This window comes from Ranitomeya variabilis, chromosome 1 (genome assembly GCF_051348905.1).
Source record: "Ranitomeya variabilis isolate aRanVar5 chromosome 1, aRanVar5.hap1, whole genome shotgun sequence".
NCBI classification, from domain to species: domain Eukaryota; kingdom Metazoa; phylum Chordata; class Amphibia; order Anura; family Dendrobatidae; genus Ranitomeya; species Ranitomeya variabilis.
The window spans coordinates 780,186,065-780,211,800 of NC_135232.1; the positions used below are offsets into that span (position 1 = coordinate 780,186,065).

Below are 25,736 nucleotides of genomic sequence, written 5' to 3' on the forward strand. Positions count from 1 at the left end.
TGAGGGGGCCCCAATGTATTTCCTGCACTGGGCCCCATTGCTGCTTGTGTCCGCCCCTGCTCAGGTTGAATAACTGACATCACCTATTGGAAGCGTTGGACGCTGAGTGTATGGACGGTGATGTAAACGAATCGGCTTCTGCTTCTTCCTGGCCTTTAGCATGAACTTTGTGTAGTGTATGGAGCAGCTTGAGGCTGGGAAGACAAGGTGGGGGATGTGGCCACTAACTTGTGCTGGTAACTTGCTCCTGTGGCTGCTTGCCTACAGCCTGTGGTTAGTTGAGAACTCAGCTGGTGGGTACTCTACAATCATAGCACCACAGCATGTGCGCGCACATTACTATCAAGATGCTGCTATGTGCATGCATGCACTTACGCATCCTACAGCAGCATTACATGATGCAAGGTGGGTGGCATCTGACTCTGAGTATGGCAGCAGGGTGAGGTCAATAGAAATACACCAACCTCAGCGTCTGCTGTCTGCTGTAGATGCACCAGCCTCAGGGTCTTCTATGTGATGTATATGGCCCACGTCTGCTATCTGGGTCTGCTATGTGGTGTATATAACCCAGCCCCAGCATCCACTATATGATGTGTATACACCTGCAAAAAAGACGAGATGGAGGGCATCACTTTAAATAATACTGGGATCACCTATATAAAGTAGTATACTACTACTACACTATTACAGAGAACAAAGACAAGCTATATAAAGTGGGATCACCAGATAGAATACAATAAAAAAAATTCTTTATTGATGAACAGCTACACACAGAAAATAGATAAAAACAATTAAAAAGCCAATGATCTAACCAAACTATATACAGGCCGATTGTAATCATGCGCAGTTCATGATTCAAATGTTCTTTTGCAAACAGTGATGAACTTGGTGCAAGACTAGGAACAATAGGGATCCCGGGTCAAGAAATAACCCTAGACGGGTTTAGCAGCAAAACAGAAAAACAGTTTTAAAGAACTATGTACATACTCGTGGTTCCAAGGTTTATTCTCATAGTAGGTTGCAAGGCATCAGTCGGTAACGGACGCTTCCTGACCGGGAAAGCTTTGATTCCGTGTCCTCATCTGATACGGTATCAGTGTCAGTGGTTCGTCTCACAGGTGCGGCCAGGTCACCAGGGGTCTGAATTCGAATGTCAGTTTTGGTAGCAAGTTCAGTAGCGGCAATAATGCACACAGTGGTGGTAGTCGTAGAATTTGTCAGGTCAGAGTTAGTCGTAGTCAGAACAGCAGGTGGCGCCACTGCAGGCTCGCTTCGTTGAACGTTCCGAGCGCACCACCCTTGCGCACTCCGATGGCGAGTGTAGGTCACCTGGTCTCCTCTACGTAGAAGTTGGTTGTCATATCCGTTGCGGAACGGGGTCTTCACGTTGTAACTGGCAAAGAAGAATTCAGTCGGCAGTCCCGGCTCCTGTATAAAGCCCCAACCCCGTTTCGTGTGAAAGGCTAGTACAGTCCCCTGTTTTACCAAGTTTTTCTTACCACGTTCAGTCTTTGGTTCTTGTACTTTCGGTAGGTCACTTTGTTCTGTCTCTTTTCGTTTTTTCCAGTGTAGAATTAAGCATTGTTTATATTGTTCCCAGGTGAGCACAGCAATGCTGAGGCCCTCCTGCCTGGCCCCGTCTGTTCCAATCCTTGGGTTATCCCATTGGAAGATCACCCCCTCTGAGCTCACATCTAGTGGTTCTCCCATAGTTGTCGGTAACGGAGGCACCAGCTTCTCCATAGTGTCAGGGGTTATCACTACCGGCTCAGCGGCGGGGAATCGGTCATTGACTGGACGGGGCGCAGTCACGGGAGCAGGATCGGTCGGTAGAGCAGTGGCGCTTTCCATACCTGCGTCTGATGTTGTTCCACCAATGCCGGTCCGTTCCATTGATGAGGACACTGGAGTCGGCAGCGGCAAAGACCGTGGTTCTTCCAATGCGACCCTCTGGGACAGCTCCGACTTCCATTGCTTCACATCTGCGGGCTCCGCATTCGGGATAGGTTGACTCGGCTCCTCCGCCTGCGGCTCCAAGAGGCTCGGATCCTCCAGCGGCGGTGGGTTTAGGTCCGCCTCTGGTCGGCGGGGACATTCCGAGATCACTTCGTTCAGGTACTCGCTGGTCACTCTCGCTGTTTCGCGGTCGGCAGCTGCACACACACATGGTTCCGCCATTTTCTGAGGGTGGAGCTCATTCTCGTCTTTGTTCCTGTCGTTGCCAATCAGGTGGCGGTTCTCCTGTACTTCGGGACACGTCGTCTTCTTGCAGCAGTAGTCGGAGGGGGCGGTCATCACTTTTGGCACCGCTTTGGTAGTCTCCTCCCATGGCACGCCCTTCGTCTTCTCCTGCGCTCCTCGTTGTGCTGTAATGGCGGCAGTTTTGGCGGGAATTTTTGGCAGCAAATAGCAATACACAGTCTTTGCAATAAATCACGATTCAAGCACAATTCAGTCACAGTTCCAAGGCACACATGACCTGATTCTCAGGCTTAAGTAGATCCTGTTCGTGACGCCAAGTTTGGAGCAGCCCCCAAACGCAGGGCAGCGGGGTACTCGGTACCGGGTCCCTCGGTCTCGGTTCTAGGGGTGTCACGGTGGCCCATACCGGTCCGTGGCCCTGCTAAGGGGCACCCAAATAAAGGTGTAGGTGAGAGTTTGTCAAGTGTTGTGACGCCACCTGTGGTATTCGGTCAGGGTGACCGACGCTGCTAGGGGTCCGCTGGGGTGATGGAATGGCAGCTAGATGGTGTAACTTCCCACAGGTGAAGTATGTCCCCAGGGCTTCCCTTGATGAGTAGATGGTAATGGTGTAGGTCGCAGTAAATGAGGAGGACACAGGGTTGCAGTCTCTTTACCTTTTTACTGAAGGCTTCGGCATCCACAATCCAGAGCACTGCTAACAGGGCTGGCTGAGACCGGCCGTTCTGAAGGCATATCCAGAGTTCCCTTTGCAGGTGGAAATCAGTAGCCTTCCTACTAGCGCCTGTGTGTTGTAGTACTTCCCTGCTGAGCACCACGGGATAGTCCTCACAACTGTCGTGTATGTTTCTGTTCTTTCTCTCCGTCCCCCAGATGGTTTGGATAGGACGCACACGTATGACGGGGTAGGCCTGGAGTTATTTTACAGGGACCCTAGAGGCGCCCCTCTCCCACAATTGCCTTCGTTGTCTTCATTAGGTGTAAAGGTGAGACAGCCAACCTAGAGTTAACTGCCCTGCCGTAGTTCAAAGTAATGCGTAGAGCTTATTACTTCCTCGGCGTTCCGGCCGCCGGCTACGCGCCTCAGAAGGATGTTGCCGATCTTTGGGCACGACTCCTCCTGGTTCTATCTCCTTTGTGCTGTGATCTCGTTTCTCACTTCTCCACAATATACTTCGCTTTGTGTCCTTTCTTAGGATGCCGCCGCAATGAGGTGCAGGCACGGCTCCATAACGATCTGTCTCGTGCTAGGCCACTGTCAGGATCCCACCCCTGACAGGGACCTCCCTGAGTCTTCCCAAGCAACTCTCTCTCTCACTAGATGTTACCTGGGCAAAACCCAGTCAGCTTCTCCTCCAACTTCCTATCCGACTCCCAGTTTTACCAGAGTGTGAGGAGTGGCCTAATACATAGAACCTTTTGCTCCCCCTGGTGGCCGGAGTGTGAAGTGTAGTGTGTGACTGTGATACCTGGTCAGGTGAACTCCTTTAGTGCCATCAGACGTACCATCACTCCCCCTTGTGGAAGAGCGACAATACTGCAACGACCAGGACTCTGGGGCGCTGCACTTGCATGTCACCTCGCACATGCATGGAAAAGTTTAGAAGTTAAACAGCATTGGATCATATCGCAGCAAAGGCTATATGCAAATTAATGGAGGCAAGTAGTCGCAGCGGGTGGTAAAAGTGTAGCACATACGATCACAATGTATCATGTGAATAAGCGAGATACATATAAATATTTGTGTACTGGCAACATTTAAAAGGACCTACAAGGCAAATCCTAAACAAAGTCACACATCGATGTTTGTAATGAGAAAATCCTATAATAGGATTGATTCAACCATGAATAGAATTACAATAGGGATCACATAAAAAGGGAGAGACTCCCCAAATGGGTCCGATGTGATCAAATGAGACAAAAATTGAACTTTTTGGCCTCCAGGATAAACGTTATGTCTGGCTCCAGACCAGCACAGCTTATCACCCCAAGAACACCATTCCCACAGTGAAACATGGTGCTGGCCGCATCATTTTGTTATGGATGTTTTTCAGCAGCAGGGACAGGGAAAAAGGTCTGAGTCTGGGAGAAGATGAATAGTGTGAAATACAGAGATATTCCTGAGCAAAACCTGTTTAAGCCTGTCAGTGATTTGAGACTGGAACAAAGATTCACCTTCCAACAAGACAATGACCCAAAGCATATTGCTAAAGCAGGGGTAAGGAAACTTTTTTCTGTCAAGGGGGATTTGAATAGTCATGCCATCCTTCGGGGACCACACAAATCACATGCGAACTCCACCCACAAAGTACATCCTGATGCTAACACTGTCAGGACATAATTTTTCATTGCACACATCTCAGCATTCAGTAGTTTTCAGTAGTAGAGAAAGAAGAACTTAAAGGGCTGGCAGAAGTCAAAATATAACTTCTGACCCAAGCACTGTGATTCTTGGGAATCTTCCCAGGGGCAGGATGAGAGGTAATTGAGGGCCATAAATAGCCAGCGGGCCTGAGGTTCCCAACCCCTGTGCTAAAGCAACATTTGAGTGGTTTAAAGGGCACCTGTCACCCCGTTTTTTCAGTATGAGATAAAAATACTGTTAAATAGGGCCTGAGCTGTGCATTACAACAGTGTATTTTGTGGACCCCGATTCCCCACCTATGCTGCCAAAATACGTTACCAAAGTAGCCGTTTTCGCCTGTCAATCAGGCTGGTCTGGTCAAAAGGGCGTGGTGTCTTCCCCCAGATCTTGCTTAGTTTTCCGTTGGTGGCGTAGTGGTGTGCGCATGCCCAAGGTCCCGAATCCACTGCACAGGGGAGTTAAAAGAGCGCGATGTGCACTATTTCATTGGTGATCGGTGGGGGCGGCCATCTTCCTTTGGCCGTGCGTGCGCAGAAGCGGCGCTCTGCTGGCCGTGGCTTCAGGAAAATGGCCGCGGGATGCCGCGCGTGCGCAGATGGAGATCGCGGCGGCCATTTTCCTGAAGCAGAGTTCGCATCTCGGCTTCAGGAAAATAGCCGCCGCGATCTCCATCTGCGCACGCGCGGCATCCCGTGGCCATTTTCCTGAAGCCGCGGCCAGCAGAGCGCCGCTTCTGCGCACGCGCGGCCAAAGGAAGATGGCCACCCCCACCGATCACCAATGAAATAGTGCACATCGCGCTCTTTTAACTCCCCTGTGCGGTGGATTCGGGACCTTCGGCATGCACAAACCACTACGCCACCAACGGAAAACTAAGCAAGATCTGGGGGAAGACACCACGCCCATCTGACCAGACCAGCCTGATTGACAGGCGAAAACAGCTACTTTGGTAACGTATTTTGGCAGCATAGGTGGGGAATCGGGGTCCACAAAATACACTGTTGTAATGCACAGTTCAGGCCCTATTTAACAGTATTTTTATCTCATACTGAAAAAACGGGGTGACAGGTTCCCTTTAAGGGGAAATGTGTAAATGTTTTGGAGCGACCTAGTCACAGCCCAGTCCCAGTAAATCCAATTGAGAATCTGTGATCAGACTTGAAGATGGCTGTTTACCAGAGGAAACCATAACTTGAAGGAGCTGGAGCAGTACTGAAGCTTTCAGTTATTTTGTCCTATTTGTTGTTTACTTCACAATAAAAAGAAAATCAAATGTTCACAGTTGTAGGCATGTTCTTTACATGAACTGATACAAACCCTCAATAAAACCGTGACATTCCAGGTTGTACTTTCACAAGCCACTGTTTCCTCAACTTCCACCTTAGTAATCCTAAAATGTAAAGAGTCTCTTGCTTCTTGGAGGGGAATTTTTTTCAGGAGCTTAGTAATGTTATTGGAATGTTGCAAATTGGTATTAGCATGAAGATTTGAGCAGAATTGATGAAAAGCAGTACACAGTACATGCTGGAGAGATGCAAAGAGCTATGACCAGGTTTAAACTTGGAATGTGGACAAGATTTATTGTTTGCTGGGATCACAGCCTCCATGCTATAAGCTTATCAGATTTATTGGCCCATTAATAATAGGATGCTTTGGTCCAACACAAAGCTTTTTCAGTGTGGTGAAGCAAGATCGTATTCAACTGCAGTTTTGTATCTGTTATGTCTTTGTATTAGTAAAGCGGAGGGTTTTTTAATGAGCAGTGACAATTCTGACTCATTTAGGCTAGTTTCACATTTGCGTTTAAATCCGCAGCGTTTAAAACGCATCTGCAAGTGGTGGAAAAAACGCATATAAACGCGTACAAATGCGGCGGGTTTTTTTACGCATGCGTTGACGCATGCTGTTAAAAAACGCCTCGTTTGTACGCGTTTACATGCTTATTTTCCTGCGTTTCGTTTGCGTTTATGGTGCGCATGATGAGAAATTTCACAAGAGAAAAATCAAGCCGGTAATTCAGCGCGGTGTACAATAAAATCACACTGACAGGTTAGAATAGAGTAGATATATACACATAGAATAGGTATATATACATATATATATGTCAGTGAGACACCTATATATGTATATTTATATTTAATGCAGCGCTAGATAGCATAAGAGCCGCTAATTCAATTACCGGCTTCTGCTATCTCCTTCACAAACCCGACAGGATATGAGACATGGTTTACATACAGTAAACCATCTCATATCCCTTCTGTTATTACATATTCCTCTTCAGTAATGTAAGAAGTGTCTGTGTGTCAAATTTGGGGGCTCTAGCTATTAATTTAAAAGGTTAAATGGCGGAAAAAATTGGCGTGGGCTCCCACGCAATTTTCTCCGCCAGAGTGGTAAAGCCAGTGACTGGGGGCAGATATTAATAGCCTAGAGAGGGTCGATGGTTATTGGCCCCCCCCTGGCTACAAACATCTGCCCCCAGCCACCCCAGAAAAGGCACATCTTGAAGATGCGCCTATTCTGGCACTTGGCCTCTCTCTTCCCATTCCCGTGTAGCGGTGGGATATGGGGTAATGAAGGGTTAATGTCACCTTGCTATTGTAAGGTGACATTAAGCCAGGTTAATAATGGAGAGGCGTCAATTATGACACCTATCCATTATTAATCCAATAGTACAAAATGGTTAAGAAAACACACACACATTATTACAAAGTCCTTTAATGAAATAAAGACACAGGTTGTTGTAATATTTTATTATACTGGTAATCCACCTTTGTTCTGTAACAAAGGAAAAATAAAAAAACAACAATATCTCATACCTTCCCTCGCTCAGGTCAAGTCCCACGAAGTAAATCCACCTGAAGGGGTTAAATCATTTTACAGCCAGGAGCTGTGCTAATGCACTCGCTCCTGCCTGTAAAACCCCGGGTACTGAATGGAAAGCAGGGTGGCCTGTAGTTACCTTGAGTCGCGGTGAGGCGCCCTCTGCTGGATGTCCTCATATCAACTCGAGCCTGGTAAAAGTTCCCACGCTTGAGTTCATATGAGGACATCCAGCAGAGGGTGCATCACCGCGACTCAAGGTAACTACAGGTCATTCCCCTCCAATCCATTCATTCCCTGGGTTTTTACAGGCAGGGGCGGCTGCATTAACAGGCTTCTGCTTGTAAAACTAGTTAACCCTTTCAGATGGATTTACAACGTGGGACAGAACGACGGAAGGTAAGGAATATTGTTGTTTGTTTTTTTAAACTTTGTTTCAGGTGACAAAGGGTCTTCAGGTGGATTAAGAGTCTAATAAAATATTACAACAACATGTGTCTTTATTTCATTAAAATACTTTGAAATAATGTGTGTGTGTGTTTTATTAACCATTTCGTACGATTGGATTAATAATGGATAGGTGTCATAATTGACGCCTCTCCATTATTAACCTGGCTTAATGTCACCTTACAATAGCAAGATGACATTAACCCTTCATTACCCCATATCCCACCGCTACACGGGAATGGGAAGAGAGAGGCCAAGTGCCAGAATAGGTGCATCTTCAAGATGTGCCTTTTCTGGGGTGGCTGGGGGCAGATGTTTGTAGCCAGGGGGGTCCAATAACCATGGACCCTCTCTAGGCTATTAACCCCTCTGTGACCTTAGACGTACTATCCCGTCGAGGTGACCTGGGCCTATCTGACCCTCGACGGGATAGTACGTCATAGCCGATCGGCCGCGCTCACGGGGGGAGCGCGGCCGATCGCGGCCGGGTGTCAGCTGACTATCGCAGCTGACATCCGGCACTATGTGCCAGGAGCGGTCACGGACCGCCCCCGGCACATTAACCCCCGGCACACCGCGATCAAACATGATCGCGATGTGCCGGCGGTGCAGGGAAGCATCGCGCAGGGAGAGGGCTCCCTGCGGGCTTCCCTGAGCCCCCCGCAGCAACGCGATGTGATCGCGTTGCTGCGAGGGTCTTACCTCCCTCCCGGCCTGCTCCAGACCCGGATCCAAGATGGCTGCGGATCCGGGTCCTGCAGGGAGGGAGGTGGCTTCACAGAAGCCTGCTCAGAGCAGGCACTGTGAAGCAACCTGCACTTCTCTCAGATCGGTGATCTGTCAGAGTGCTATGCAAACTGGCAGATCACCGATCTGTATTGTCCCCCCCTGGGGCAAAGTAAAAAAGTAAAAAAAAAAATTTCCAAATGTGTAAAAAAAAAAAAAAAAAAAAAAATTCCAAAATAATGAAAAAAAAAAAAAATATTATTCCCATAAATACATTTCTTTACCTAAATAAAAAAAAACCAAACAATAAAAGTACACATATTTAGTATTGCCGCGTCCGTAACGACCCGACCTATAAAACTGGCCCACTAGTTAACCCCTTCAGTAAACACCGTAAGAAAAAAAAAAAAAAACAAGGCAAAAAACAACGCTTTATTATCATACCGCCGAACAAAAAGTGGAATAACACGCGATCAAAAAGACAGATATAAATAACCATGGTACCGCTGAAAGCCTCATCTTGTCCCGCAAATAACGAGCCACCATACAGCATCATCAGCAAAAAAATAAAAAAGTTATAGTTCTGAGAATAAAGCGATGCAAAAATAATTATTTTTTCCATAAAATAGTTTTTATCGTATAAAAGCGCCAAAACATAAAAAAATAATATAAATGAGATATCGCTGTAATCGTACTGACCCGAAGAATAAAACTGCTTTATCAATTTTACCAAACGCGGAACGGTATAAATGCCTCCCCCAAAAGAAATTCATGAATAGCTGGTTTTTGGTCATTCTGCCTCACAAAAATCGGAATAAAAAGCGATCAAAAAATGTGACGTGCCCAAAAATGTTACGAATAAAAACGTCAACTCGTCCCGCAAAAAACAAGACCTCACATGACTCTGTGGACCAAAATATGGAAAATTTATAGCTCTCAAAATGTGGTAACGCAAAAAAAAATTGTTGCAATAAAAAGCGTCTTTCAGTGTGTGACAGCTGCCAATCATAAAAATCCGCTAAAAAACTCGCTATAAAAGTAAATCAAACCCCCCTTCATCACCCCCTTAGTTAGGGAAAAATAAAAAAAATGTATTTATTTCCATTTTCCCATTAGGGCTAGGGTTAGGGCTAGGGTTGGGGCTAGGGTTAAGGCTACAGTTAGGGTTGGGGCTAAAGTTAGGGTTAGGGTTGGGGCTAAAGTTACGGTTAGGGTTTAGATTACATTTACGGTTGGGAATAGGGTTGGGATTAGGGTTAGGGGTGTGTCAGGGTTAGAGGTGTGGTTAGGGTTACTGTTGGGATTAGGGTTAGGGGTGTGTTTGGATTAGGGTTTCAGTTTTAATTGGGGGGTTTCCACTGTTTCGGCACATCAGGGGCTCTCCAAACGCGACATGGCGTCCGATCTCAATTCCAGCCAATTCTGCGTTGAAAAAGTAAAACAGTGCTCCTTCCCTTCCGAGCTCTCCCGTGTGCCCAAACAGGGGTTTACCCCAACATATGGGTTATCAGCGTACTCAGGACAAATAGGACAACAACCTTTGGGGTCCAATTTCTCCTGTTACCCCTGGGAAAATACAAAACTGGGGGCTAAAAAATAATTTTTGTGGGAAAAAAAGGATTTTTTATTTTCACGGCTCTGCGTTATAAACTGTAGTGAAACACTTGGGGGTTCAAAGTTCTTACAACACATCTAGATAAGTTCCTTGGGGGGTCTAGTTTCCAAAATGGGGTCACGTGTGCGGGGCTTCTACTGTTTAGGTACATTAGGGGCTCTGCAAACGCAATGTGACGCCTGCAGACCATTCCATCTAAGTCTGCATTCCAAATGGCGCTCCTTCCCTTCCGAGCCCTCCCATGCATCCAAACGGTGGTTCCCCCCACATATGGGGTATCAGCGCACTCAGGACAAATTGGACAACAACTTTTGGGGTCCAATTTCTCCTGTTACCCTCGGGAAAATACAAAACTGGGGGCTGAAAAATAATTTTTGTGGGAAAAAATTTTTGTTTTATTTTTACGGCTCTGCATTATAAACTTCTGTGAAGCCCTTGGTGGGTCAAAGCGCTCACCACACATCTAGATAAGTTCCTTAGGGGGTCTACTTTCCAACATGGTGTCACTTGTGGCGGGTTTCTACTGTTTAGGTACATTAGGGGCTCTGCAAATGCAATGTGACGCCTGCAGACCATTCCATCTAAGTCTGCATTCCAAATGGCGCTCCTTCACTTCCGAGCCCTTCCATGCGTCCAAACGGTGGTTTCCCCCCACATATGGGGTATCAGCGCACTCAGGACAAATTGGACAACAACTTTAGGGGTCCAATTTCTCCTGTTACCATCGGGAAAATACAAAACTGGGGGCTGAAAAATAATTTTTGCGGGAAAAAATTTTTGTTTTATTTTTACGGCTCTGCATTTTAAACTTCTGTGAAGCCCTTGGTGGGTCAAAGCGCTCACCACACATCTAGATAAGTTTCTTAGGGGGTCTACTTTCCAACATGGTGTCACTTGTGGGGGGTTTCTACTGTTTAGGTACATTAGGGGCTCTGCAAACGCAATGTGACGCCTGCAGACCATTCCATCTAAGTCTGCATTCCAAATGGCGCTCCTTCACTTCCGAGCCCTTCCATGCGTCCAAACGGTGGTTTCCCCCCACATATGGGGTATCAGCACACTCAGGACAAATTGGACAACAACTTTTGGGGTCCAATTTCTCCTGTTACCATCGGGAAAATACAAAACTGGGGGCTGAAAAATAATTTTTGTGGGAAAAAAATTTTGTTTTATTTTTACGGCTCTGCATTATTAACTTCTGTGAAGCCCTTGGTGGGTCAAAGCGCTCAAAACACATCTAGATAAGTTCCTTAGGGGGTCTACTTTCCAAAATGGTGTCACTTGTGGGGGGTTTCAATGTTTAGGCACATCAGTGGCTCTCCAAACGCAACATGGAGTCCCATCTCAATTCCTGTCAATTTTGCATTGAAAAGTCAAACGGTGCTACTTCCCTTCCGAGCTCTCCCATGCGCCCAAACAGTGGTTTATCGCCACATATAGGGTATCAGCGTACTCAGGACAAATTGTACAACAACTTTTGGGGTCCAATTTCTTCTCTTACCCTTGGGAAAATAAAAAATTGGGGGCGAAAAATAATTTTTGTGAAAAAATATGATTTTTTATTTTTACGGTTCTGCATTATAAACTTCTGTGAAGTACTTGGTGGGTCAAAGTGCTCACCACACCTCTAGATAAGTTCCTTAGGGGGTCTACTTTCCAAAATGGTGTCACTTGTGGGGGGTTTCAATGTTTAGGCACATCAGGGGCTCCCCAAACGCAACATGGCGTCCCATCTCAATTCCAGTCAATTTTGCATTGAAAAGTCAAACGGTGCTACTTCCCTTCCGAGCTCTCCCATGCGCCCAAACAGTGGTTTATCGCCACATATGGGGTATCAGCATACTCAGGACAAATTGTACAACAACTTTTGGGGTCCAATTTCTTCTCTTACCCTTGAGAAAATAAAAAATTGGGGGCGAAAAATAATTTTTGTGAAAAAATATGATTTTTTATTTTTACGGTTCTGCATTATAAACTTCTGTGAAGTACTTGGTGGGTCAAAGTGCTCACCACACCTCTATCACTTGTGGGGGGTTTCAATGTTTAGGCACATCAGGGGCTCCCCAAACGCAACATGGCGTCCCATCTCAATTCCAGTCAATTTTGCATTGAAAAGTCAAATGGCGCTCCTTCGCTTCCGAGCTCTGTCATGCGCCCAAACAGTGGTTTACCCCCACATATGGGGTATCGGCGTACTCAGGACAAATTGTACAACAACTTTTGGGGTCCATTTTCTCCTGTTACCCTTGGTAAAATAAAACAAATTGGAGCTGAAGTAAATTTTTTGTGAAAAAAAGTTAAATGTTCATTTTTATTTAAACATTCCAAAAATTCCTGTGAAGCACCAGAAGGGTTAATAAACTTCTTGAATATGGTTTTGAGCACCTTGAGGGGTGCAGTTTTTAGAATGGTGTCACACATGGGTATTTTCTATCATATAGACCCCTCAAAATGACTTCAAATGAGATGTGGTCCCTAAAAAAAAATGGTGTTGTAAAAATGAGAAATTGCTGGTCAACTTTTAACCCTTATAACTCCCTAACAAAAAAAAATGTTGGTTCCAAAATTGTGCTGATGTAAAGTAGACATGTGGGAAATGTTACTTATTAAGTATTTTGTGTGACATATCTCTGTGATTTAAGGGCATAAAAATTCAAAGTTGGAAAATTGCAAAATTTTCAAAATTTTCGCCAAATTTCCATTTTTTTTGCAAATAAACGCAGGTAATATCAAAGAAATTTTACCACTATCATGAAGTACAATATGTTACGAGAAAACAAGATCCGTTGAAGCGTTCCAGAGTTATAACCTCATAAAGGGACAGTGGTCAGAATTGTAAAAATTGGCCCGGTCATTAACGTGCAAACCACCCTTGGGGGTGTGTTATGACCCCAATGGCGAGGGTCTCAGAGGAACGTGGAAGTCTGCAGAATACAAAAATCCAGCTCATAGGGCAGTGGTAACTGGGTTGACCATATATCTACTCCTAACGCCAACACTAGAAGTAGCCGGGGATCATTCCTACGTTGATTCTAGATGACACGCGCCAGCCGGAGAATCTAGCTACCCCTAGTAGAGGAAAACAAAGACCTTTCTTGCCTCCAGAGAAGGGGACCCCAAAGCTGGATAGAAGCCCCCCACAAATAATGACGGTGAGGTAAGAGGAAATGACAAACACAGAAATGAACCAGGTTTAGCACAGAGAGGCCCGCTTACTGATAGCAGAATAAAGAAAGGTAACTTATATGGTCAACAAAAACCCTATCAAAATCCACACTGGAAATTCAAGAACCCCCGAACCGTCTAACGGTCCGGGGGGAGAACACCAGCCCCCTAGAGCTTACAGCAAAGGTCAGGATACAGATTTGGAACAAGCTGGACAAAAATACAAAACCAAAACAAATAGCAAAAAGCAAAAGGCAGACTTAGCTGATATAACTGGAACCAGGATCAGTAGACAAGAGCACAGCAGACTAGCTCTGATAACTACGTTGCCAGGCATTGAACTGAAGGTCCAGGGAGCTTATATAGCAACACCCCTAACTAACGACCCAGGTGCGGATAAAAGGAATGACAGAAAAACCAGAGTCAAAAAAACTAGTAACCACTAGAGGGAGCAAAAAGCAAATTCACAACAGGGGTGAAGGGGTTAATATCTGCCCCCAGTCACTGGCTTTACCACTCTGGCGGAGAGAATTGCGCGGGAGCCCACGTCAATTTTTTCCACCATTTAACCTTTTAATTTAATAGCTAGAGCCCCCAAATTTGACACACAGACACTTCTTACATTACTGAAGAGGAATATGTAATAACAGAAGGGATATGAGATGGTTTACTGTATGTAAACCATGTCTCATATCCTGTCGGGTTTGTGAAGGAGATAGCAGAAGCCGGTAATTGAATTAGCGGCTTTTATGCTATCTAGCGCTGCATTAAATATATATATATATATATACATAGGTTTCTCACTGACATATATATATGTATATATACCTATTCTATGTGTATATATCTACTCTATTGTAACCTGTCAGTGTGATTTTACTGTACATCGCATGCGTTCAAAAAAGCAACAAAACGCATGTGCTTAAAAACGCATGCGTTTACATTGACAGCAATGCGTTTTTTTGTCGCAATCCTTGCGCGATCGAACGCATGCGTTTCCTGGCGGCAAATAGACGCCTCTAGAAATTACTACATGTTGCATTTCCACGCCAAGCAGCAAACGACGAGACGACGCATGCGTCGGCAAACGCGGCAGAACGCGAACAAAAAAAAACGCATGCGTTTTCAATGTTAAATATAGGAAAACACGACGCATGCGTTTATATGCGGTACAAACGCTGCGGCCACAAAAGCAAATGTGAAACCAGCCTTAGCCTTAGGCTACTTTCACACTAGCGTCGGGTTCGGTCCGTCGCAGTGCGTCGGGCCGAGGTCACCGACGCTAGCGTTGTCTCCGCCGCACAACGGGGGCAGCGGATGCATTTTTCCAGCGCATCTGCTGCCCCATTGTGAGGTGCGGGGAAGTGCGGGGAGGTGGGGGCGGAGTTCCGGCCGCGCATGCGCGGTCGGAAAAAGCGGACCGTCGTGAGCAAAAAACGTTACATGTAAAGTTTTTTGCTCCCGACGGTCCGCCACAACACGGCGAAACCATCGCACGACGGTTGCGACGTGTGTCAATGCGTCGCAAATGCGTCGCTAATGTTAGTCAATGCAGAAAAAACGCATCATGCAAGCACTTTTGCAGGATGCGTTTTTTCGGCAAAACGACGCATTGCGACGTATTGCAGTTAACGCTAGTGTGAAAGTAGCCTTAGCCTCAATTATAGACTGGACCCTTGTTCGTTCCCTGTTATTTTACCTCTAAAGAATACTTTGTTTGTGCAGCCATCCTCACCCAAACTGGGTCTGAATCATCAAAAGTATTGTATTTGAAGTAGAACTGGAGATGTTCGACAATTTACTGTCTTGTTGGATTACTAGAACAGACTTAATAAATCTTCAAGCAAATGGAGTGTACGATCTTCTGAGTTTTTGGGTGCTAGTTAATAATGATTAACAAGAGCTACTGGCTGTTTTAAAGGGCGTTTATTGCAAATGTATTTGCAATGACATATAGAATTGAAACTTAACTAAGGGACGAGGGTACAATGAAAGGGAAAAGGTAATAGAAGAGAGTAGTGGGAGATGGGAAGTGCCTAACTAGCTTGATGCAGTGCCTTTATATTAGTCACAAGGTCAAATATACGCCATACCTTGCCCGTATTTGTGACACCTTTCATTATTATTATTTATTTATATAGCACCATTAATTCCATGGTGCTGTACATGAGACGGGGTTACATCAAAATACAAATATCACTTACAGTAGACAAACTAACAATGACAGACTGGTACAGAGGGGATAGGACTTTGCCCTTGTGGTCTTACAATCTACAAGATTATGGGGAAGGAGACACCTCCATATACTAGCATCATCCAATGAGGTCACAGTCTTTGAGATCTTCAGTAATATGCACATGACTGCTGTTGTTTCCACTTTCCTGAAGGTGGCACACCTGTGTCCAGATTCGATTAGAGAATCAATGTGGTTGCAGTGGTCTTCATCTTTCTGTGGATTTAGTGCTTGCATTTAGGAGTCCAAAGACTATAGAACAAATTCCATTTGGGCTGGAAACAAGATGTCCATCTCAAAAACAATGGTTTACATTCCAGATGCCACAGAGGTTGTGTTTAGAGGTACCTCTTAAGAGGCCAGAGACAGGATGGCTATATTAATTGTAGGTACACTCTTTACAGCAGAACAGATCAAAGGGCAACACACCACAGGACACATAATGTCTTCCTGCCTCACAGTTATGACTCCCCACAGCACATAGTCTATCTCTTTGATTTAGGCCTTCCGATAACCTTTCACTCTATCCAGAGTTTATGGATCAAATTGTGAGTTCAGTGATTCATATTACACATATTATAGATAGTGAACAGTATCTATATAATTGTTTGTATTAATTGTTTAATTGTATGCATGTATGTAGCTTTTATTGTCCTCTCTACTTTGTAAAATGTGTCTTTTCCATAGAACAAGTTTTAAAAATCTATAAGGCCAGGTTCAAAAAGATCCCAATGTTACTCCACTTTAAGATAACATTTTAATTGAAATATCAGAATAATCAAAAACCTTAGCAACTCAAATCCATATTTTCCGGAAATTTCTACATTTACAAAATTGTGATAATTGATTCAATGGTAGCTATGGTTTGTACTCCGTAATAAATAACAGAAAAAGAGAAATTAGTTACTCAATTTTTGTTTTCTTTTTCACCTTATTTCTTTTCTCAGTCCAGTTATGAGTATGTCTAATTGGCCTATTACAACCCACAAAACTAGATGCTAATTTGTATTGAAGTTGATTTATATTAATTTGTCAAACTTTCATGTTGTTAACAAACTTTCTTAAAGACTTTCTTAAAGACATCATTAGAAAGTTTTTACACATTCTTGAGACCATCTTATGGCCTTAGTTTACAGCTATTAAAATGTTGCCTAAAATAAATGTAATAAAGTCTCCCACAAAAAATTACATTGGTGAAGTACTGTACAGTAAGTAGAAATCAAGTCATAGCTAAATTAGAAAATGTTCTACAAAACAAATATGAGCTATATAACACTATACTCAATAAAGCTACATTTTTTTTTTATTTCTCTTTTTCAGCACACCGATATGGACCACGACCTACTTTTAAATGTGATTACCTGGGTTGGAATTCTGCTCAGTCTTGTTTGTCTTCTGATATGTATTTTTACATTCTGCTTTTTTCGTGGCCTCCAAAGTGACCGTAACACAATCCATAAAAACCTTTGTATTAGTCTGTTTGTGGCAGAACTTCTGTTTTTGATTGGAATCAACCGCACTGATCAACCAGTAAGTTTTTTCAATTATATTGTAATTATATTACATAATATATTACAGTAGTGATAAATATTGCAGTTAAGAATTATGACAACATAATTGTGTCCAGCTACATGGGGAACCCAGAGTTAAAGTATTGTCCACTATTACGACAACTCCTTCTAATTCCCCGTGTTTGGCCCAGGTAACATAAAAACACTTTTACTTACCTCCAGTACCGGCGTCGTTCCCTCTGTGTCAGCACTTGTGTTCCTGGGGCTCACGTACAGTTGTTATGACACATGAGCCCTGTTCCTAATCAGCACTGGCATCACTGTCCTCACCTTCGGACAAAACAAACATGAAGAGGAAGTCAGAGAGCAGTCGCAGCCTTGACTTCCTCTTCATGTTCGATTTGTCCAAGGATGGGGACAGTGATGCCAGCGCTGATTAGGCGCAGGGCTCATGTGTCATAACAACCGCACATGAGCCCTGGGAATGCGAGTGCCAACACCGCTGGAATGGCACCGACACCGGCGGTAAGTATAAGTGTTTTTATTTGGAACCAAACACAGAGTGAGAAGTGGTTGTCCTAGTAGTGGACAACCCTTTTATGGGATCTCTCCTCTACCTCCAAAACAGGGGAAGTTTTTCATTATGATGAGGTATTGGACTGCAAAGGGCCTACATTAAATATTGTTCTTGCACAGGGTCCCTCTTGTGTCTGTGTCCGCTACTGATTTGTGTCGATTATGTTGTAAATGCCATCAAACTTTCACTGTATACATGGATTAGGTGGAATCTGTGGTACTGCATTTGTACCACATAAAGAGCATGTTGCGTTAATGAGCTACATTTTTCAAAATCCTATCCCCTTTCATTGTGCTGTAAATTCCTGCGCATTTGCAGGATAGATTCAGCACTGCAAATCCACAGTGTGTGAATTTACCCTAACAGTAACAAGAAAACTCATGGAAATATGTTATAAGTAATTACAAGAATAATTTTGCTTTGGGGATTTTGTTATTACGGTGTTCATTGTGCAGTAAACATGACCTAGTATTATGATTATGTTAGCATGATTACATTGAACGAAACTTTTTTTAGTGGTGAAAAAAATACTGAAACTTGTAAAGGAAAAAAATTGTTTTGTGTCATCACTAGGGCTCATTTCCACATGCGAGACATACGTCTGTGTCTCGCAGGTTAAAACCCTCCTCTGGCGCCGGCACTCCAGAGCGGAGCGTGCGACCGCCTAGCAACACATGGAGCTGCACGCTCCGCTCCCAAGTGCCGGCGCCAGAGATTGGTTTTAACATGCGAGACTCCGGCGTTTGTCTCGCACGTGGAAATGAGCCCTTAAAGTGACCTTGTCAGCAGGATTGTGCTCACTGCTCAGTAACTTACAGACACTCAGGTTGGCGCAGTTATACTGATTAAGATAATACCTTGGTTCAGGGGCGGACACTGACCGCTTGGGGCCCCAGTGCAAGAAATGTGTCCTTTTAAAGCGACAAGCTACATATACAGTGGGTACGGAAAGTATTCAGACCCCTTTAAATGTGTCACTCTTTGTTTCATTGCAGCCATTTGGTAAATTCAAAAAAGTTATTTTTTTTCACATTAAAGTACACTCTGCACCCATCGTGACTGGAAAAAAACAGAAATGTAGAAATTTTTCCAAATTTAACCCCTTCATGACCTTGGGATTTTCCGTTTTTCCGTGTTCGTTTTTTGCTCCCCTTCTTCCCAGAGCCATAACTTTTTTATTTTTCCGTCAATATGGCCATGTGAGGGCTTATTTTTTGCGAAACAAGTTATACTTTTGAACGACATCATTGGTTTTAGCATATCGTGTACTAGAAAATGGGAAACAAATTCCAAGTGCGGTGAAATTGCAAAACAAAAGGGCAATCCCACACTTTTTTTTTGATTGGCTTTTTTACTAGGTTTACTAAATGCTAAAACTGACCTGCCATTATGATTCTCCAGGTCATTACAAGTTCATAAACACCAAACATGTCTAGGTTTTCGTCTATCTAAGTGATGAAAAAAAATTCAAAACTTTGTTAAAAAAAAAAAAAATTGCGCCATTTTTCGATACCCGTAGCGTCTCCATTTTTAATGATCTGGGGTCGGGTGAGGGCTTATTTTTTGCATGCTGAGCTGGCGTTTTTAATGATAGCATTTTGGTGCAGATACGTTCTTTTGATCACCCGTTATTGCATTTTAATGCAACGTCGCGGCGACCAAAAAAAGTAATTCTGGCAGTTCAAATTTTTTTCTCGCTACGCCGTTTAGCGATCAGGTTAATCCTTTTTTTTATTGATAGATTGGGTGATTCTGAACGCAGCGATACCAAATATGTGTAGGTTTGATTTTTTTTTTAATTGATTTATTTTGAATGGGGTAATTTAAACTTTTATATTTTTTTTTATTTTTTTCACATTTTTGTAACTTTTTTTTTCACTTTTGCCATGCTTCAATAGCATCCATGGGAGGCTAGAAGCTGGCACCACTTGATCGGCTCTGCTACATAGCAGCAATCATTAGATCGCTGCTATGCAGCAGAAATGTAGGTGTGCTATGAGCGCTGACCACGGGGGGGCGCTCACAGCAGGCCAACATCAGTAACTATAGAGGTCTCAAGGACCTCTATGGTTACCATTCTGACTCATCGCTGACCCCCGATCATGTGACAGGGGTCGGCGATGCGCTCATTTCCGGCCACACGGCCAAAAGCGCCGGTTAAATGCTGCTGTCAGCGGCATTTAACTAGTTAATAGCGGTGGGTGAATCGCGATTTCACCCGCCGCTATTGCGGGCACATGTCGGCTGTTTAAAACAGCTGACATGCCCCGACTTTGATGCGGGCTCACAGCTGGAACCCTGCATCAAAGCGCGGTATCTGACCTCGGACGTACTATCCCGTCCGAGGTCAGAAAGAGGTTAATAAAAAAAGAAAAACTGAAATATCACATGGTCATAAGTATTCAGACCCTGTGCTCAGACACTCATATTTAAGTCACTTGCTGTCGATTTCCTTGTGATCCTCTTGAGATGGTTCTACTCCTTCATTGGAGTCCAGCTGTGTTTAATTAAACTGATAGGACTTGATTTGGAAAGGCACACACCTGTCTATATAAGACCTCACAGCTCACAGTGCAAGTCAGACCAAATGAGAATCATGAGATCAAAGGAACTGGCCAAGGAGCCTAGAGACAGAATTGTGGCAAGGCACAGATCTGGCCAAGGGTACAACAGAATTTCTGCAGTACTCAAGGTTTCTAAGAGCACAGTGGCCTCCATAATCCTTAAATGAAAGAAGTTCCATCAGAAGTCTTCCTAGACCTGGCCGTGCAGCCAAACTGAGCAATCGTAGAAGAAGAGCCTTGGTGAAAGAGGTAAAGAAGAACCACAAGATCACTGTGGCTGAGCTCCAGAGATGCAGTAGGGAGATGGGAGAAAGTTCCACAAAGTCAACTATCACTGCAGCTTTCCACCAGTCGGGCCTTTATGTCAGAGTCGCCCAACGGAAGCTTCTCCTCAGTGCAAGACATATGAAAGCCCGCATAGTGTTTGCTAAAAAACACATGAAGGACTCCCAGACTATGAGAAATAAGATTTTCTGGTCCGATGAGACGAAGATAGACCTTTTTGGTGATAATTCTAAGCGGTATGTGTGGAGAAAACCAGGCACTGCTCATCACCTGCCCAATACAATCCCAACAGTGAAATGTGGTGGCAGCATCATGCTATGGAGTTGTTTTTTAGCTGCAGGGACAGGACGACTGGTTGTTATTGAAGGAAACATGAATGCAGCCAAGTACAGAGATATCCTGAATGAAAATCTCTTCCAGAGTGCTCTGGACCTCAGACTGGGCCGAAGCTTCACCTTCCAACAAGACCATGACCCTAAGCACACAGCTAAAATAACAAAGGAGTGGCTTCAGAACAACTCTGTGACCATTCTTGACTGGCCCAGCCAGAGCCCTGACCTAAACCCAATTGAGCATCTCTGGAGAGACCTGAAAATGGCTGTCCATCAATGTTCACCATCCAACCTGACAGAACTGGAGGAGAGGATCTGCAAGGAAGAATGGTTGAGGATACCCAAATTAAGGTGTGAAAAACTTGTTGCATCATTTCCTAGAAGACTTATGGCTGTACTAGCTCAAAAGGGTGCTTCTACTCAATACTGAGCAAAGGGGCTGAATACTTATGACCATGTGATATTTCAGTTTTTCTTTTTTAACGAATTTGCAAAAATTACTACATTTCTGTTTTTTGTCAGTCAAGATGGGGTGCAGAGTGTAGATTAATGAGAAAAAAATGAACTTTTTTGAATTTACCAAATGGCTGCAATGAAACAAAGAGAGAAAAATTTAAAGGGGTCTGAATACTTTCTGTACCCACTGTGTAGATATATGTATATATTAATGTATGTGTGTATTTTTTGATGAATATTTCCTTTGATAACAATGGGTAAATGACAGAGACTTGCTCAATGTAAAAGGTCATTTTAAAATCGTATTGCAATCGGATAGCAACCGCACTGCATTCGGATGTAAATCGGATGCTACTGTAGGTGTGAAAAAGTGGATTGTACTCTCATGACACTTACATTGCACTCGTGCAACTCTCAGCAGGGAGACACAGACCGATTTTTCATATGTTTTGTGTGACTCCGGCCTAACTGAAAACAGGTTCACTTTAAATAATTTAAATAGCACTTGAGTTAATCAGCAGGGGGCAAACACAAACTGTCAAAAGTAATACACAGAGCCGATACAACGGAATTTTCATTTTTAAAGGGAATCTGTCATCCCATGGGATGTTTCTAACCTATTAATATAAGTACACAGGTGATAGAAATGTTAAACTAGTCCTACCTGTATGCCTCGTATTAGCGGCCTTGTTGTTGAGAAATCTTATTTTATTTCTGTATGCTAATGATTTCATCCAGGCTCCGGGGTGTGCGGTGCTGGAAGAAAACTATACCTCTGGTCTTTATTTGCTTACCACCCCCCTCTCATAAGCGTCATACTGCCCTGTGACGTGTATTGGTGTCCCCAGAATCCTGCGCCTGTGCCCTGCAAGAGCGCCATTATACGTACCTTATCCGCCATTCTATGGGCATTAGCTTCATTGTTCTTCCGCAGAGGTTCACCTCAGGGCCTGGAATAAATCATTAGTATAAAGAAATAAAAGACAATTTCTCAACAACAAGACCAAAGCTATGGGCTTTGGTCAGATTGAGCAGCATGGACCGAGGGCAAAGATCAGAACTTGAAAAAAGGCTTGCTGCACTCACCTTGTTGAGAAGAATATCAAAGTTGTTTTATTTCATCTGTGCGACAAAAAACTTTGATGAGGACATGCAGGCTTAGTAGGCATGTGGGGACTGCAAGGGTGGACAACAGCCATTTTGCGTATATCGCTTCAAGGTGTCCAATTGAGGCAATTTAACTTTTTTTCTCTGTTCAAAGATCCAAACTTGCCAGATTGCACATGCAACAGTGAGGTCCAATAGTTGGCTATGTAGAACTGTCAAATGAATAAAATGGATACAAAAATGGAAGCACTCACCGAAGGCTGGTCCTAGCATGTCCTGTAGGTCCATATCATAGAACAAATATTCAAGCATATACATCAAACTATTCTATAATGCAAGGTAGATAAATATGCAGTGTAACATACTTAGATATTTTGGTTTTAAGTTCATTTACCACATATGGAGTAGATAGAGATGCAGTTTATGAGTAAATTACATATAGTTTTGTATATACGGTATACAGTGGAGAAAATAAATATTTGATACACTGACGATTTTGCAAGTTTTCCCACCTGCAAAGGATTGAGAAGTCTGTAATTTTGATCATAGGTACACTTCAACTGCAACTTCAAAAATTGCATTTTATTGAATGAAAAAAAGTATTTGGTCACCAGCAAGTATTCTGCCTCTCACAGACCTGTTAGTTTTTCTTTAAGAGGCCCTCCTACTCTGCACTTATTACCTCTATTAATTATACCTGTTTGAACTCTTTAACTGTATAGAAGAAATCTGTCCACAAACTCATTCAGGCACAGTCCAACCTCTTCACCCTAGCCAAGACCAAAGAGCTGTCTAAGGACACCAGGGACAAAATTGTAGACCTGCACAAGACTGAGATGGGCTACAGGACAATAGGCAAGCAGATTGGTGAAAAGGCAGCAAGTGTTAGCACAATTATTATAAAATGGAAGAAAAACAAGGTGACTGTCAATCTTCCTTGGTCTGGAGCTCCATGCTAGATCTCGCCTCTTGGGGTAGGGATGGTTCCGTGGGATTGCAGTCTCAAACATTACCATTAGTAACACACTACAGTATGTCATCATGGATTAAAATCTTGCAGGGCACGCAAGGTCCCCCTGCTCACACTAGAACATGTCCAGGTCCGTTTGAAGTTTGCCAATGACCATCTGAAGCATCCAGAAGAGATGAGACCAAAATAGAACTTTTTGGTATAAACTGGAAAGGGGATAGGACGACTGCTCTGTTTTGAAGGGAGGATGGATGGGATCATGTATCGCGATTAGTGATGACGAGCAAATATACTCGTTACCCGAGATTTCTCGAGCATGCTCGGGGGTCCTCCGAGTATTTTTTAGTGCTCGGAGATTTAGTTTTTCTTGCAGCAGCTGAATGATTTACATATGTTAGCCAGCATAAGTACATGTGGGGGTTGCCCATCACTAATCGCGATATTTTGTCCAGCAACCTACTTCCCTCAGTAAGAGCATTGAAGATGGGTTGTGACTGGGTCTTCCAGCATGACAATGACCTGAAAGACACAGCCAAGGCAACTAAAGAATGGCTCCGTAAGAAGCATTTCAATGTCCTGGAGTGGCCTAGCCAGTCTCCAGACCTGAACCCAAGAGAAAATCTTTGGAGGGAGCTGAAACTCAATGTTGCCTAACGACAGCCCTGAAACCTGAAAGATCTAGAGAATATCTATATGGAGGAGTGGGCCAAAATCCCTGCTGCAGTGTGTGCAAACTTGGTCAAGAACTACAGGAAACGTGTGACCTCTGTAATTGCAAACAAAGTTTTCTGTACCAAATATAAAGTTCTGTTTTTCTATTGTATCAAATACTTATTTTATTCAATAAAATGCAAATTAATTAGGTAAAAATTATTTTCTGGAATTTTTTTTACATTCTATATCTCACAGTTGAAGTGTACCTACCATAAAAATTAAAGACCTCTCTATTCTATATAGGTGGGAAAACTTACAAAATCGGCAGTGTATCAGATACTTATTTTACCAACTGTATATACACATTCATGTGAACCTGAAATTAAAGCCATTATCACCACTGTCCCCATCGGAGCTCACAAGCTAAATTCCCCTTCAGCATATATTTGGAATGTGGAGGCTGGAACCCGGAGTAAACCCACGCAAACTCGGGGAGAACACACTCCTTGCAGATATTGCCATTACATGGGATTTGAACCGAGGACTCCAGCATTAGCAAAGCACAGTTTTCTTATTATAGTAAGAATTTAAGCCTTGCTGATTCTGATAGGCAGTATACTTTTTTAATGGATCACAATTTTTCATCTATATCTTCCCAAACCTGGCTCAGTTTGAAATGTCCATATTTTATTCCAGTTGCAAACTCTTTCATTTTATATAATGCCTTACATCTTCTACTCCCACAAATCACTGATCACTGGATTTTTCTCAAAAATCATTTCAGCCCTATCATTTCTCTCACAAGAGCTCACACTTTTTAGAATAAATCAAATATTAACTTGTTCCTGCAAAATGAGATAACTGTGCATCAAGATTAAAGGTGCTTTTCCGCAATTCACCATACTGTTATGCCACTGAGATGACACAGTCTCAAGATTTGTGCCTGCTATATCCACAGCAGGAGAAGATCAGGCTCTCCATGCATGTGTTGTGACTGTGACACAGCTGCGACACATGCAGCTGCGGCACCGGACAGCTGATCGGCCAGCACGATGCGGGTTCTCTCTGCAGCTTGCCGAATAAGAGGGAACCCGAGCAAATTCGCTCATCCCTAGTAATGAACCCTTATACAGCTCTGTAATCAGAAAAATGGAAAAATAATAGTTCTTATAATATGACAACCCAAAAAATTTTTTTTTAAGGCTCATGCAGACGTCCGTGTATTTTGGACCACACGGATTGGCCGCGGCTCTCCCGGCCTGAGCGTGACAGCTTCATGTATTTCTACACATCCAGTCCATCAATTAGCGGTCCATGCTTGAACCGATTTGTACAGACGTCTGCATGAGCCATTAAAGTGCTTTCCTTGTGCAAAAGCAATAAAAGATGGAAAAAATATATATAAATTTGGAATCACCTCAATCATTAACATGTCAGTTGTTTTGCACAGTGAACTACATGCAAAAATGACAAAAACGATCTCAGTTTTATTGATAATAATTCATGCCTGCTACCCAAAAAAATGAATTACAAAAAGTCATATGTACACAAAAATGGTGCTAGTAAAAACAACAGCTTGTTCCACGTGAAAAAAACAAGCACTCACAAAACTCTGTGTACAGAAAAATAAAAAAGTTATGGATGTTTTTTGGGTCATTTCTTTGCACAAAAGTAGCAAATAAAAAAAACTATATAAATTTGCTA

The 25,736-nt window shown here is 43.5% G+C and overlaps 1 protein-coding gene across 21 annotated transcripts in view; it reads left to right on the forward strand.

The window, feature by feature from the left end:
* The window catches only part of ADGRL3 (adhesion G protein-coupled receptor L3), a 1,249,649-nt gene that overhangs the window by 762,129 nt on the left and 461,784 nt on the right, over positions 1 to 25,736 (forward strand). For all 21 annotated transcript variants that reach the window (XR_013217764.1, XM_077272336.1, XM_077272380.1 and 18 more), the window contains one exon: positions 16,897 to 17,106. Coding sequence is in view for 20 of the 21 variants with exons in the window: in XM_077272336.1 (XP_077128451.1) it covers positions 16,897 to 17,106 (210 nt within the window). In the remaining variant the exon portion in view is untranslated. The remainder of the gene's footprint in view (positions 1 to 16,896; positions 17,107 to 25,736) is intronic.